Source organism: Sparus aurata, chromosome 8 (genome assembly GCF_900880675.1).
Source record: "Sparus aurata chromosome 8, fSpaAur1.1, whole genome shotgun sequence".
Classification (NCBI taxonomy): Eukaryota; Metazoa; Chordata; class Actinopteri; order Spariformes; family Sparidae; genus Sparus; species Sparus aurata.
In genome coordinates this window covers 11,649,652-11,662,379 of record NC_044194.1, presented here as the reverse complement: position 1 = coordinate 11,662,379, position 12,728 = coordinate 11,649,652, and the positions used below count along the sequence as shown (strand labels likewise).

At 40.4% G+C, this 12,728-nt stretch overlaps 2 protein-coding genes across 2 annotated transcripts in view; one reads left to right on the top strand and one right to left on the bottom strand.

The window, feature by feature from the left end:
• Nucleotides 1-3,935, top strand: part of tmem266 (transmembrane protein 266) — a 32,785-nt gene extending 28,850 nt beyond the window's left edge. The window contains exons 9-11 of the mRNA XM_030425108.1: nt 426-618; nt 2,066-2,128; nt 2,223-3,935. Of these exons, the coding sequence (XP_030280968.1) occupies nt 426-618; nt 2,066-2,128; nt 2,223-2,860 (894 nt within the window). The 3' untranslated portion in view covers nt 2,861-3,935. The remainder of the gene's footprint in view (nt 1-425; nt 619-2,065; nt 2,129-2,222) is intronic.
• etfa (electron transfer flavoprotein subunit alpha) lies at nt 3,924-11,608 on the bottom strand. The gene is made up of 12 exons (XM_030425111.1): nt 11,460-11,608; nt 10,542-10,691; nt 10,294-10,375; nt 10,051-10,133; nt 9,708-9,807; nt 9,358-9,468; nt 8,997-9,098; nt 8,703-8,771; nt 8,524-8,606; nt 6,334-6,399; nt 5,941-6,021; nt 3,924-4,399 (listed from the first exon to the last, which is right to left on the bottom strand). The coding sequence occupies exons 1-12, from the start codon at nt 11,496-11,498 to the stop codon at nt 4,364-4,366; spliced, it is 1,002 nt and encodes a 333-aa protein (XP_030280971.1). The 5' UTR covers nt 11,499-11,608; the 3' UTR covers nt 3,924-4,363.
• Nucleotides 11,609-12,728: the final 1,120 nt, after the last annotated feature.

Genomic DNA, 12,728 nt, shown 5'->3' with positions numbered 1-12,728 from the left:
ACCTACTTACAGCTTGCAATTTATAGTTTCATGTTACCAGCAGAGGGCAGCAAAGCCCCATGAATTCCCAGAATGAAATCTCTACTGAAGGCAGAAGACATGGATCACATTTCATCAGTGGATAATACTTTTACAGAAGTCCTGGGGATATCAAATAGCCAGCACTGTGCATTACCTCGGCACAATCTATTTACGACTTTAATGTAATAGTTCTCTTATTTTTTAAGTCATATTACTTAGCTAAAGTTGTGTGTAAGTGCTTTTTATTTCTCAGATATCGACCCAAAAGAGGAAGACAGCATCGACTGTACCTGGAAAACATTATGTAGACTGGAAATGTGTAGTTTAGTTTGGCACATGAACTGTGTGTATTTTCTTTGAATGTCTAAAGAAATAAACAAGTTTTCTTCTATCTGTCTTGTCAGTTTGAGATCAGGCAGCTGAGGGCCCACCTGGCCCAACAGGACCTGGATCTGGTAGCAGAGCGTGAAGCAGCCATGCAGATCCACCATATGTGGGGTAAACAGAGCAGCAGTTTCCAGGAAGTAGACGGACTGGCCCCCGGGGCCTCTGAGCATCACGGGCCAGCGAAAGCAAGAGAGCCTGGAGGGCCTGCAGGTAACCGCGCGGAACACCCAACTCCTTTGTATAACAGGCTATCTCGACCTCTGTGCACAAGGGGGAATCCAGCTACATCGTGTGCACACAAAGTGGAGGCTGAATTCAAAGATATCCTCAGTGCCTTCAGCCTTTTATAGGATTGGAAAGATTGCAGGTTTAAATTCTTCGGGAAGATTAAATGAAAAACCCCTTCCCATCCTTAGCAGACACACTGATCCGTCATAAATAACACATAGTTCTCAAAGGAATATAACATATGCAGGCTAGTCTAGTTCAGAGACCTTATAGTGCCACAAAAAAAAAGACAGAAATTAGCATGACACCGCTCTGTAAACAACCCTCGCTCTGGAGGGCAGGCTGGTGTATTAATAGTGGACATCACACACTGGCACAGTGGTGGTGTCCTCATCTCTGAAACATTCATCTCACAATCCACATCAAAATTCTGGCGCCACACCTAGATGGACTATAAACCTCTCACACAGTGACAGGTCATAACTTACAGGGCTTAAAGCAACAAAGCGCTGTCAGTGTAGGTGATGTCAGGGCTCAAAACACTGAGGCTTTTCCTTTATCAAAGCTATAAATCACGGCGCGACCTGCCATACGTCAGAGCAACGTTCCTACTCAGACATCCTTTTAACTGGGGCAGCTCCTCATACGCTCATGTTGTATTGATCACCTGCTGGAGATGGTCCCTGTCACAGTTAAGGCTGAACAATGAGCGGCCCCTCTTGGGACATTCATAAAATGAGTTTGTGAAATCCAAACATAAATGAATATGAGCCATCGAACAGTCCTGTGGGACCTCGGAGAGCACTTAAGAGAAACACTTGGGCTGATTTAGGATCTGTGAAGCACATTCGCACAGAGTGTTGCTCATTCAGGCGGCGCTAGAATAATTTGTTGATTGAGCTATTAGCAGATCAACAAAAAAATTACAATTTTAATCACTGATTAGTTATTTATTGCACAAAAATGGAAAAGATTTAGTCAATTTACCTTCTGTATTATGAACACTCCTGACTGTAAAATGGATGTCTTTCATTTTTTGAGGAAATGCTAAATTAAAGGTGCAGAGTGAAAGATTCGGGGGCTGAAATGGTTTATGATATTTATGATAATGTTTTCATTAGTGTATAATCGACTGAAACTAACAATCATAGTGTTTTTGTTGCCTTAGATTGAGTCTTTTATATACACAGAGGGAGCAGGTCCTCTTCCAGGGAGTCTGCCATGTTTCTATAGCAGCCCAGAAAGGACAAACCAAACATTCATGTTTTTGGCAGCCACCCATGGGAGGCTGAGATGAGGGGCAATCTAAAATCTCACCTACAGTTTAAAGTTTTAATGCTTTCTACTTTAACCAAGCTGTTTACATGTTGGACTGTCAAAGGAGTGTGGTATCACATTACATACCATTAACCTCTATCATTCTCCTAAGATCACCACGGTCAAGATGACATGAACAACTACATCAGCCAGTACTACAGTGAGCCGAGCAGCGGTGAGCATCAACAACATCCTGCCTCATTCTATCCTACTGCCCAGATAGCACCACTATAATTCAAGGCCCTGTACATTATGTGTTATTCTTGCAGATATGGGGATCCCAGACCCTGAACGAGTCATCACCACAGCAGCCATAGACGTGCACCTGCCCAACAACCCCAGCCAGCTCCCCTCCTCCTTGGTGAGTGCCGACGCAGTGTCATCGGGACGCTTGCAGCGCACCGGCAGCTCGGTCAGCGAGGCCTCCACCACCACGGTGTCCCGCAGCAGCTTCAGCCCCCGGCAGCACAGCATCAGCAGCCACACTTTGGGCTCCACCACGGACTGCAGCTCCACGGTGCGTGAGGCCTCCACCTCCACAGACTACAGCGACCAACGCTGCTACCCTCCACCCTACAGCAGCCCTCTGGCCCTGGGCACTCAGCCTCGAGGGAGCCCCAGCGCTGTGGTGCAGGAGCTGCTCTCATCTCTGTCCGAGGACTCCTGTCTCACTCAGAAGGGCCTGGACCCTGTCAACCTGAAACCACCCAGCCCGGCAGGTTCCACCAAAACCAGCCCCGAGCTGGAGCACAGGGTCAACATCTACAACAAGAGGAACCAGGAGAGCAGAGTCGGGCTGCACTCCAAGCCTCTCATCCACCTGCAGGGCAATGAGCCTCTTCTAGAGGAGAAGTACAGGATGATGGAGCCAGTGGACGGTCCGGTCAACCGCCTGTCAGAGACATAAGACTCTGGAAAATCACAGGACTCGCTCTTCGGATCAACAGCAAAAATGAACTTAACTCCGGTGTTGTTGGGAGTCACTGGCACATAACTGACTGTATGTCTGCCATCCTCTTTGTACTGGTCTGACTGAAAGTTGAACTCAAGAGAGCAGCACAAAAACAGAGGGCATGGAGGACTGGGGGAGGCAGACTTGTTATCAGGCACCACTTATCAGGAAAATGACATTCACAAAAAAACACTTTTTGAGTTTTATGAAACATTTTACCAAAAGAAACCAGCAACAGGGCTCCAGCCCACAATGTTCTGACAATTGGTCTGTGCTGAAAAAAATATCTGGCTTTGATGTGTTGAGCTGTGGTTTGATTGTTAGGAAGTGAAACCGGTGAGAGAACGGTGCAGAGGGCTTAGTTCCTCTGATTTACTGGACTGATCAGATCATAGACTGCGAATCACTTCCTGCAAGCTAAAAGGCAAGTGCAGGTGTATCAGCTGTTTTTAATAGTTGGTCTAGTGTCTCCAAACTCACAGAGAACAGTCCTCTTAGATGGGACTGCTGCAGGGTACATTGGATCAGTTTCATCTTTCTAATCTTTGTCTTTCTATATTAGCAATGTTAAGATTTTTATCTAAATTCTGAGAGGAGAGACTGTGGCAAACTTTTGACTGATTATTTTATCCAGGTGCCATGACTGGAACCTGAACAAACCCAGCTGAGTCGGGTTTTGAAAAATGTCCCTCACACACTAAATTGACTGAAAATCTACCTGCACATGACAGATTCTGACATCATCCAGGTCTAAAATGTTACCTTTTTATGAGTTTAATGTTCAAAAGCTGTGTAAATATTTCAGGACAGGTTTGATCTTCATATCACAGCCAAAAAAAGAAAAAGTGAGGGACTTGAAGTGGAGCTATAAGAAAATGTCAAAAAGGAAATTATAGCATGAAACGTAAAAAAAAAAAAAAAATATTGAAACTAACCCTGTTTATTGTACTGTCAACAGGCATTTTTTTATCTTGAAAGAGGGCATTGCTAAATGAATACAATAAAGTGAAAACATGGCAAAATGAGAAAACCATTAGTTGTCGATTTAATACATAATTTCCCAAGAGCATCTCAGTAGGTACATCCTCTACTTTGGCATGAAGAGCTACATCTTAGTCAACTACAACAGCGTATCAACCTGCCCAAAGATGTCCTTTACAGTACCAGAAAATTAAATACAAATTACAAGCAGGACGACTACAGGGGGGAAAAAAAACACCCCCGAAAGGTACATACACGCTTATTGTTGATATTGTTTTTTTTTAGTATTTTTAAAAACTGGCATCTATCAAGATTGAGAATGTTCTTCTGTTTCCAGTCAGAAAGAAGATGTTAACAATTATTTCTGCACACAAACACTCAGATATATATTAAGGCAGTGGCCATGTGTTCCTGCGGTCGCTCTCTGAATTCTTCTGACTGCTGGTCTCGGCTGTGTGATGGAAGTTTGGTTTGTCTTCACTTGTCCAGAGCTGCAGTCATCTCAGGAACAGCCTGAAGAGGTAAAACAGTGTAGAGACTCGATTACAGTATTCTACCAACAATTTACACTGGCGTTACAGTAGGAACAAATACAGCAAGTATTTGCTGCAGGTGTTTGCTGTAGAGGCGGACTGATTCTCGATTCATATCAGGGCATACCATATCGTAAAGCTATACACTTGTAGTCGCTCCAGTGTACTTTTTAAATTTCTGTTAACAAGCTCCATTATAATATCAGGCTTGTCAGCTGAAGGTACTGACATCGAGGACATTAAAATCACTTTCAAACACATTTTTTATGGTTGGTCTGACGTTCATTTGCACATTTAAATAAATACTAGTTGAGTTTTATGTCACCGCTATCTGCTTTCTCCTGCTCCAAACTATCATTTATAATGTCGGTCTTTAAAAATCCACCATCAGTCGAACTCTAAAGGGAAACTCCTTAGGTATTGAAATTTCTATTCATCGTTACTAACTGATGTGACCACTTGAAATATTTCCAGGCTTTACCTGTGGGGATAAATGTAATTTTCCTCCTCAGCATATTCCATAGAAATAGATTTATGAGTTTATTAGACAACCTGTCAAGCATGCTGGTGCTTACAATATAAATGACAACACGCTGACTTCAACCTGAGATTTATCAAGACTGAAACTGGCACACAAACATTTATCACAAGGTTTACACATGCAGAGCAAGATTCTACATGGGAGGAATCTGCCCATAAATAAACAGGCTGATAATGCAAGTCATGTAGTTTTAAATGAAATCAATCCAAGAGTCTTTTATGGTAAACACGAGGACGAAATTATTTAATTGGCTCTCTTTGTGAGTGGAGCAACTTCAGAACTGAATCATCCATTACTGCCTGAGTTGGTCAGAGGTATCAACTGTCCATTTGGGGGAAAAAGTAGAGAGCCCATCCATTTTAATCAGCTATCTGATCACATGTAAGGCGATCTCACGCAGTAGGACACAACTCTACTGCCACTAGCTATTATTACTAATCACTTCTACAGAGTTTGCCAGGACACCTGGGCTGCTTGTGCACCACTGAGGGGGCTAAATAAAACATGACCGACAGGACACACATGAAAATATAACCTCCTAGCCGACGCTCCTGGCTCACTATCCCCGACCACCAGCTAGATACAAGAAAGCAACTAAGCGTGTAAACATCCTGGCAAGCTGAATACAAAACTGAAGCCACCTTTTAAGTATCTACTGATCACTTTTTATATCTTCTGAGATGCTAATGTGTTTCTCTCTGAACAGCAAGCTCAGCCACAACTCTCTTCTGATTAATTCAAGGTCTTAATAATTCAACAGTTGCACATTTCCATTAGGGGGAATAAGGCATCGTGCAAAATTTATCAGTTAGAAAGCAAATGTCATATTCTGACTGCCGCTCTAGACTCTTAGCTGTCAAAACATAGAGTTAAAACCAAGCGTAAGCAGCATAAGTGGTGAGTCTGTCTCACTGCTTGGTTGTCTCCTAATTTGAGATCACAGTGATGTTACTGCAGCTGTATCAGTCCCAGACACTAACCTTGAAAAGATCAGCGACCAGACCATAGTCAGCCACCTGGAAAATGGGAGCTTCTGGGTCCTTGTTGATAGCAACAATAGTCTGGATTAAAAAAAAGAACACGTTTAGCACTCGTGAACAAGAAAGTAAAGCGCAAACTGTCTGAATGTTAAGTGTCGATGTCTTCTGCTCAGCCAGAAGCACAGAAAGAATGATCGTTCAATTCATAAAAATTCAATTCATCAGACTTGAATCCAGAATATTACAGAAATGTGATGTTTTATGGCAACTGCATAACCTTTGGAGACGTTTGATATCATCCGTTTTCATAACACCTATGTTGCAAATGGAGCATTTTGTTTTGTTTTCTATGTGGGAAAACACGTCAAGTTCATGTAATTGCAATGACATTACCTTGCTATCTTTCATTCCAGCCAGGTGTTGAATGGCTCCAGAGATACCTACAGCAATGTACAACTCCTGTGGACACGAACGGAAGACAATCAGACACGTGTTACTTGCTTGTATACATGACGTGTAATCTCTTTGGAAAAGGTAGAACTACGGTACAACGGAGCTGACTGATGGTATAATGATCACGGGTGTGTAATCCATCAGAGGGTGCTGGGGCGAGTGAGCGAAGGGTCAGCCGCCCGCAAACCTGTTAGGAAAACCATCTCTGCCTCTTGGTTTAATGCACTGCCATATTAATATTTCAGTGTTTATTTAATGTTGCAGCTGAGGACAAAGCAAAGCAGCCACTCTCAGAGGACAAAGGCAGCAAAATGTGTCCAATGTCCCGATTTGATTCGATTCCGATTATTGAAGTCTTGATTCGATTACAAATCGATTTTCAATTATTAACAATTATCGGTTCGATTATTAACGATTATTGATCTTCCATTTAACATCAGTCAGCTGCTGAATTATTTTACTTCTATTTTGAGTAACACCTCACAGCACCTTCAATATTGTATAGTGTAACTGTAATATCCAAATTATCATTTTTTACATTGTTTCAAATGTAGTCTTTCACTCTTAAAGAAAGTTGCCAAGCCCAGCAGCCAGACTCATGTTAGAAGCATTGTCGGTTGACGAGAACCAGGGCGTGTTTCTCTATTCCCCACCCGTCTGCTATTGCTTTGAGAAACTCACACATATTTGCGCCTGCGTGGCTATCATCCATAGCTCTCGTCTGAAGTACGTAGGACATTAGCTTCCATTAACTGCTGACATAATGAGCTGTAACGGTCACGTATGAGACTGTAGCTCTGGATGTCCAGGCATCGCAGGTTATTGCTACCCTGTGAGCAGAGTTGAGTGACTCTTGCACGGAAAGCTTTGTCTCCTTGTAAAGATTTGGAATCGATTTAAGTGTTAAAAACATATCTTGGCTCCAGACTGTGGACCATGTAGCGGATGCCAGTAAGAAGAGGACTCCAGTTTGTATTACAATTCAAAAAAGAATTAAAAAAAACAATAAATAAATAAATTTAAATTTTATTTTTTTAAATCGATCTTTGGGAATGTAATAATTGACTCATAATCATCAATATTATAATCCCAATTAATCAAATTATCAGTTTCAGAATCTGAATATTTTAATGAGCCCTGAGAATGAAATGATGGTACAGTTGCTCCTTCTGGAACAGAAATTATACAGGATAAGAAAAATGTAAAACAGAGGATACTAACAAATAAGAGAATGTAAAATTAAAATACATACTTCATAATAATACAAAATAAAAATGTGCATTACATTATGATATATGATAACTATATTTAATTAGAAAAGATAAATAAGAAACAAAGATATGTGCTTCATAAGATATACAAATATGTAACATCAAGATTATGAACACTAAGAATTATTTATTTTTATTTTTTTATGGAAAAATTCGCTATGACCAAAAAACAAAACAAAAAAAGCATGTCTGTGGTTAATCCGCTCTCTGACCAACACTGCCAAGCTGCTTTCAACACACTCTGTTAGAGACCAACCGCTGCTCAAATACACTGGACTGATGATTTACACGAAATAGTTTGGTAATAAATTGTAATTTACTCAGCAGAGAAGAGTTTATCATACATGCACGCATACATGTAAATAAAATGGGAATTTAACTTTAAAACAAAACAACAAATCAAATTATATCTAATCAACTTAGCAAAATTCTACAAGCTTGTCATAACATTTAGAAAATCCGATTTGGCCAGTCTGGCCTGGCCTGAGCTCTGACCAGACATCCACTGCACTCTGCCTTAATGGATCAGCTAAATCATTTAGGCCCCTTAATGTGCCATCCAGTACATTTTGCAGGGCCTAATGTGTGGATAATCACAGCTGGGGTAACCCGGCTGAATCACATAATGGGAAGTTAACCTTTTAAAAAGGGGCAGAGCAGCCGCCCTGATCATACTGGATTGCAGGGATGCTGTGTAAAGGCAAACAGGCATTTGTCAAAAGCAACAGATTTATTCACTCTGATACGGCAACTGAGTTCTAATGATTAAAGGCAGAGGCCTTTAATCGTGTTTTTGAATTCAACTGTTGTTGCAGTATAAGATAAAGTAATGCAAAAAAACACAAAAGGAATAACTTACCGGTGCTACAATCTTGCCCGTCTGTCCGACCTGCATGTCATTCGGGACATACCCAGCATCCACTGCAGCTCTGGATGCACCGACTGGACAAAGGGTATTATGCAGTTTAAACTTGATCTTGGGTAACTTGAGTATCATTAAGTAACCAGGTAAACAAAAAATATATAATCTAACTCTACCTGCAGCATTCATCTTGTCAGCAAGGTCATACAGCAGCTTGAAGTTATCTCCACTCTTCAAACCCCTTCCTGCAAAAAGAAAACACGATTTTTCTACCTTGTGAGAAAGCTCTAGTTTTGCAAAGTACACATGCACATTATCTTAAAACTTTCAATAATAAAATGAACAATCCAAACTGTAGTTGAGCAATGCTTAAAAAAAATAAAAAAGACAGAGAGAAAGTGGCTTTGCAGACAAATGGTGCCATTTCTTCGGCCATAATTTGTAATTCAGAACACTGAAAGATTTCCCACCTCCTGACACCACAACCTTGGCGCTGGTCAGCTCTGGACGGTCACTCTTTGTCAGAGTCTGTTCCACCCACTCAGAAACTCCAGTGGCAGAAGAAGCAGCAACTGCAGTCATGAAATGAGAGAATCACAAATGATGTAGAGGAACACGCTATCAAGAAGACACTTGATGAACAAATAACATTTGCAGATATATACTGAACCTTTTTGTTTGTTTCATTGTATTATTAAAACAACATCAAACATGGTTAAGAAATTACCTCATGAAGGAACTCTAAACAATGCATTAACATCCATAATATCAAGTCATATCTTAGCATGCACCGTATCAGAGCTCACTGGGTGAATCAGAATGCTACTGTACCATCTTCTGATGTAGCACTTCCTCCCTCTAATGGAGCTGGCTCAAAGGAAGTCCCTCTGACGGTGAAGATCTTGATTGCCTCATTACATTTCACAGTGCTGAGAGCATTTCCTGCATAATGAAACATATTATTAAAATGCTATATAATATATAAAAAGCAATGAGATCGAAACCAGAGCCAAATCCTACTGCAAAAGCTAAGCAGGGTTGAAGTTACATCTGTGTCATTTCAAGACCGAACCAAATTCAGGTATCTAAATTGTACACTTCTTCTAAAGCATATAAAACTACTAAATCATGCGAAGATGAAACAACATGTGCCACTTCTTTATCAAAATAACAGGACTTACCAGCATAAATGGTTCTGACAAAAGTGTCTGGGGACTTGATCTCGATAATATCTGAAACTGGAGCAACATCTAACTTGGCAGCTACTCTGGGAAGCAAGTTCTACGGAAAGAAACATTGAATAAGCAGGGAAATGAGCACTGATCAAATAAGATGATGAACAAAGAGGATAAAGACTGACTGAGGTTCATGGAATGAATGACTGGCAGAGATGATGGGTACAAAAAGTGTTGTAAACTGTTGGATAGCTTGTAAATTTAAGGTATTTTAAGTAGAAACTTCTTTCTTCTTTTCTGAACTGATGTGTTATATGTTAGAAAATTAAGGCTGTTGTCCATGACTTACCTTTCCAAAGGCAGATGCACCAGCGCAGATGTGGGTGAAATTGAATTGCTTTTGTGTTTGCAGGATAAGTGGAGTCAGCTCCTCTGAGGAAAGAAAATGGAATCAAAATCAGGTCGCTGTAGCCCTGCCTCTGACTGCAGCCATGCCAGTTCTAACCAGTTTAAACATATGTACAGCACACATCTGATCTGTGAGTGAAAGTTAAATAAATAAGAGGCATCAAGTTTCCTTCATGTTACATACCTGGCAGGAAACCTTTGTAAGAATCATGTTGAGCAACCAGGACCTTCTTCACACCTTGTACTTTGCTGATTTGCTCTGCGACCTGAGAAGTTAGGAAACCATTTGATGCAACATACTTCATTCCAACTGACTATGTGTATTTATGGTAATACATAATGGTAATGCCAAAATAACATCAACATTATATCACACATAGAAACACATCTGGAGATCTCTTATGCAAACCACAATAAAAAAACTTTGCCTACCTGTGCACAGTTTGTTCCAGCAACCAAACATGCCACCTCTCCCCCGAGCTTACTGGCGGCAGTGATGGCATTGAGTGTTATAGGCGTCAGCTTCTCATTGTTGTGCTCTGCAACCACCAAGGTGCTTTGAAACCTTTGAAGGAGACCAGTCTGTTGGAAAAGACATGTGAATCAATAACAAGGGAGAAGAATAGGGCTTTCTCGATAAAACTGTTGTAATAATTGAGAAATTATTTTAAAAATGTATAATTATATAATAATCAATAATGGAGGCGAACAGGCAAACAGTCTACTGTACAAGGTCTGAAACAATTGCATCAGGGTCTGTCAAAACAAAACTGGATCACACCGGCCTCATCTGGACAGGACTGAGCACTGTCACTTAATAAAGGTCATTCACATTCTGTCAAACCAAGATGAAACACCTAAATGATAAACAAAACACATCATAATGGCTATTAATCACTGATCGTACGGTGTGTGTACTATTTAAACACGAGGTGAAATGCTTTAGGTAACACTTCAGCCTCACCTGCAGCGTCAATGACAATTTTGGAAGTTTCGTAACTGTTGTTCAACGTTACGAGGTTTCATAACCGCTAGGCTAAGCTATGCTAACACCAGCTGGCACTGGTTCAATAACAAATGGCGTTAAGTAACATTACTTCTTATATCACGATGTTAAGATTGAGTTTATGTACGAACGCGTCAACCAGCGCTGTCACACGCGTTTTGAATGAGCTGAACGACCACGACTTGCATTACATACGTGTAAACTAGCTAGCTAGCAGCTGCTGCAGCTGCTGCTGCAAAAACAAGTTAGCTAACTGACGTGTTTCACGTTCTCAGTCTGATATAAGCTGACAGATCAATTCAAAGTACGCGCATGTTGCGAAGTCATGACTGTCATATTCTTACCAGCTGTTTCAGACTTGTTTTGTTCAAAGCTCTGTTCATCGTGGACTCTTGTTGTGGCTGCTTGCTCCTCAGCGGTGCAGAAACAAAACTGTGCCAAAGGTCGTCTGACTTCTCGCGAGATAGAACGGACGAGAATGACAACTTCCGGTCATCATTCTCGCTCTCTCTCTCTCCCTTCCTCTCTCTCTGTGCCTCTCTCTCGACATTGCATTGCATTATTTTTATAAAAAAAAAAAAAAAAAAACTTTTAGATATTAGTAATTTGAAGTCTTTGTCAATCTTTTATTAATCCTTGAAAATACCAATTAGTCGGTCCATTTGCTCTCCTGCAATTTCATTTTTCTTTCGACTTTAGTTCATTTTTCAGTCAGTAGTCTATATAAGATAATAAGTACAGACCATAAATATTATTATCAAATTGTTTTTAAGTTTGTGGTTTAAGATCCTATATGGCTTTGTAAACATATTGCAAAAAAAAATTGAAAATCCAATAGGCTAAATGAAAATAAAAACACGTGTAAAAAGATCTTTTTAGCTCCATTTTTGGCCATATTTAAACACTTTCCATAGTTTTTCAATTATCTGCATGGTCTATGTATAGACCGATCAGCATGAGAGTTTTAATGATTCGCCTGCGCTTTATAGGCTGTAGTACATTTTGATTCAACTTATAATCAAATGTTTTCAGTGGGGTGGTGTGTTTCTGCCTGAGAGGGAAGAGAGAAGTGAAAAGAAAAGTGACATATGGATATCTGCAAAAATCCAGGCCCACGATTGGCTGCCTTAACACATTTGAACGGTGCTAAGAACCAAATCAACAAATGGCACGAGAGCATTAGTTTTCTAATGCCTGATCTGATTTACACATTCACAGATCTGAAGTTAATTCTGAATTTAGAACGAAAACTCGTTTGATGTTTGATATTTTTAGACCTTCTTTGGGTAAAACAGTAAAAGAAAGTGTCTGCTGTGTGTTGGGATGTGTCTCTATTGTGTTCATGCTCTCACCCTCCCTCTCTCTCTGTTACGTCTCTCTGGATAGTCCATGAAACGTAAATATAAACAGATCTATTTCTACATTTTGCATCCCATTGATCGTTTGGTGGATCCAAGACCTCTAAGGGAAATTTCATCCAGTAGAGGGCTCTCTACAGTCAGAGGAGAATACTGGTATACTGCAGACACTCAAATAAAACAAAACAAACTGTATTTGTAATCGTTTTTTAAATCTTCAATAAACGATCACCCAATAATGTTTACATTTTAATA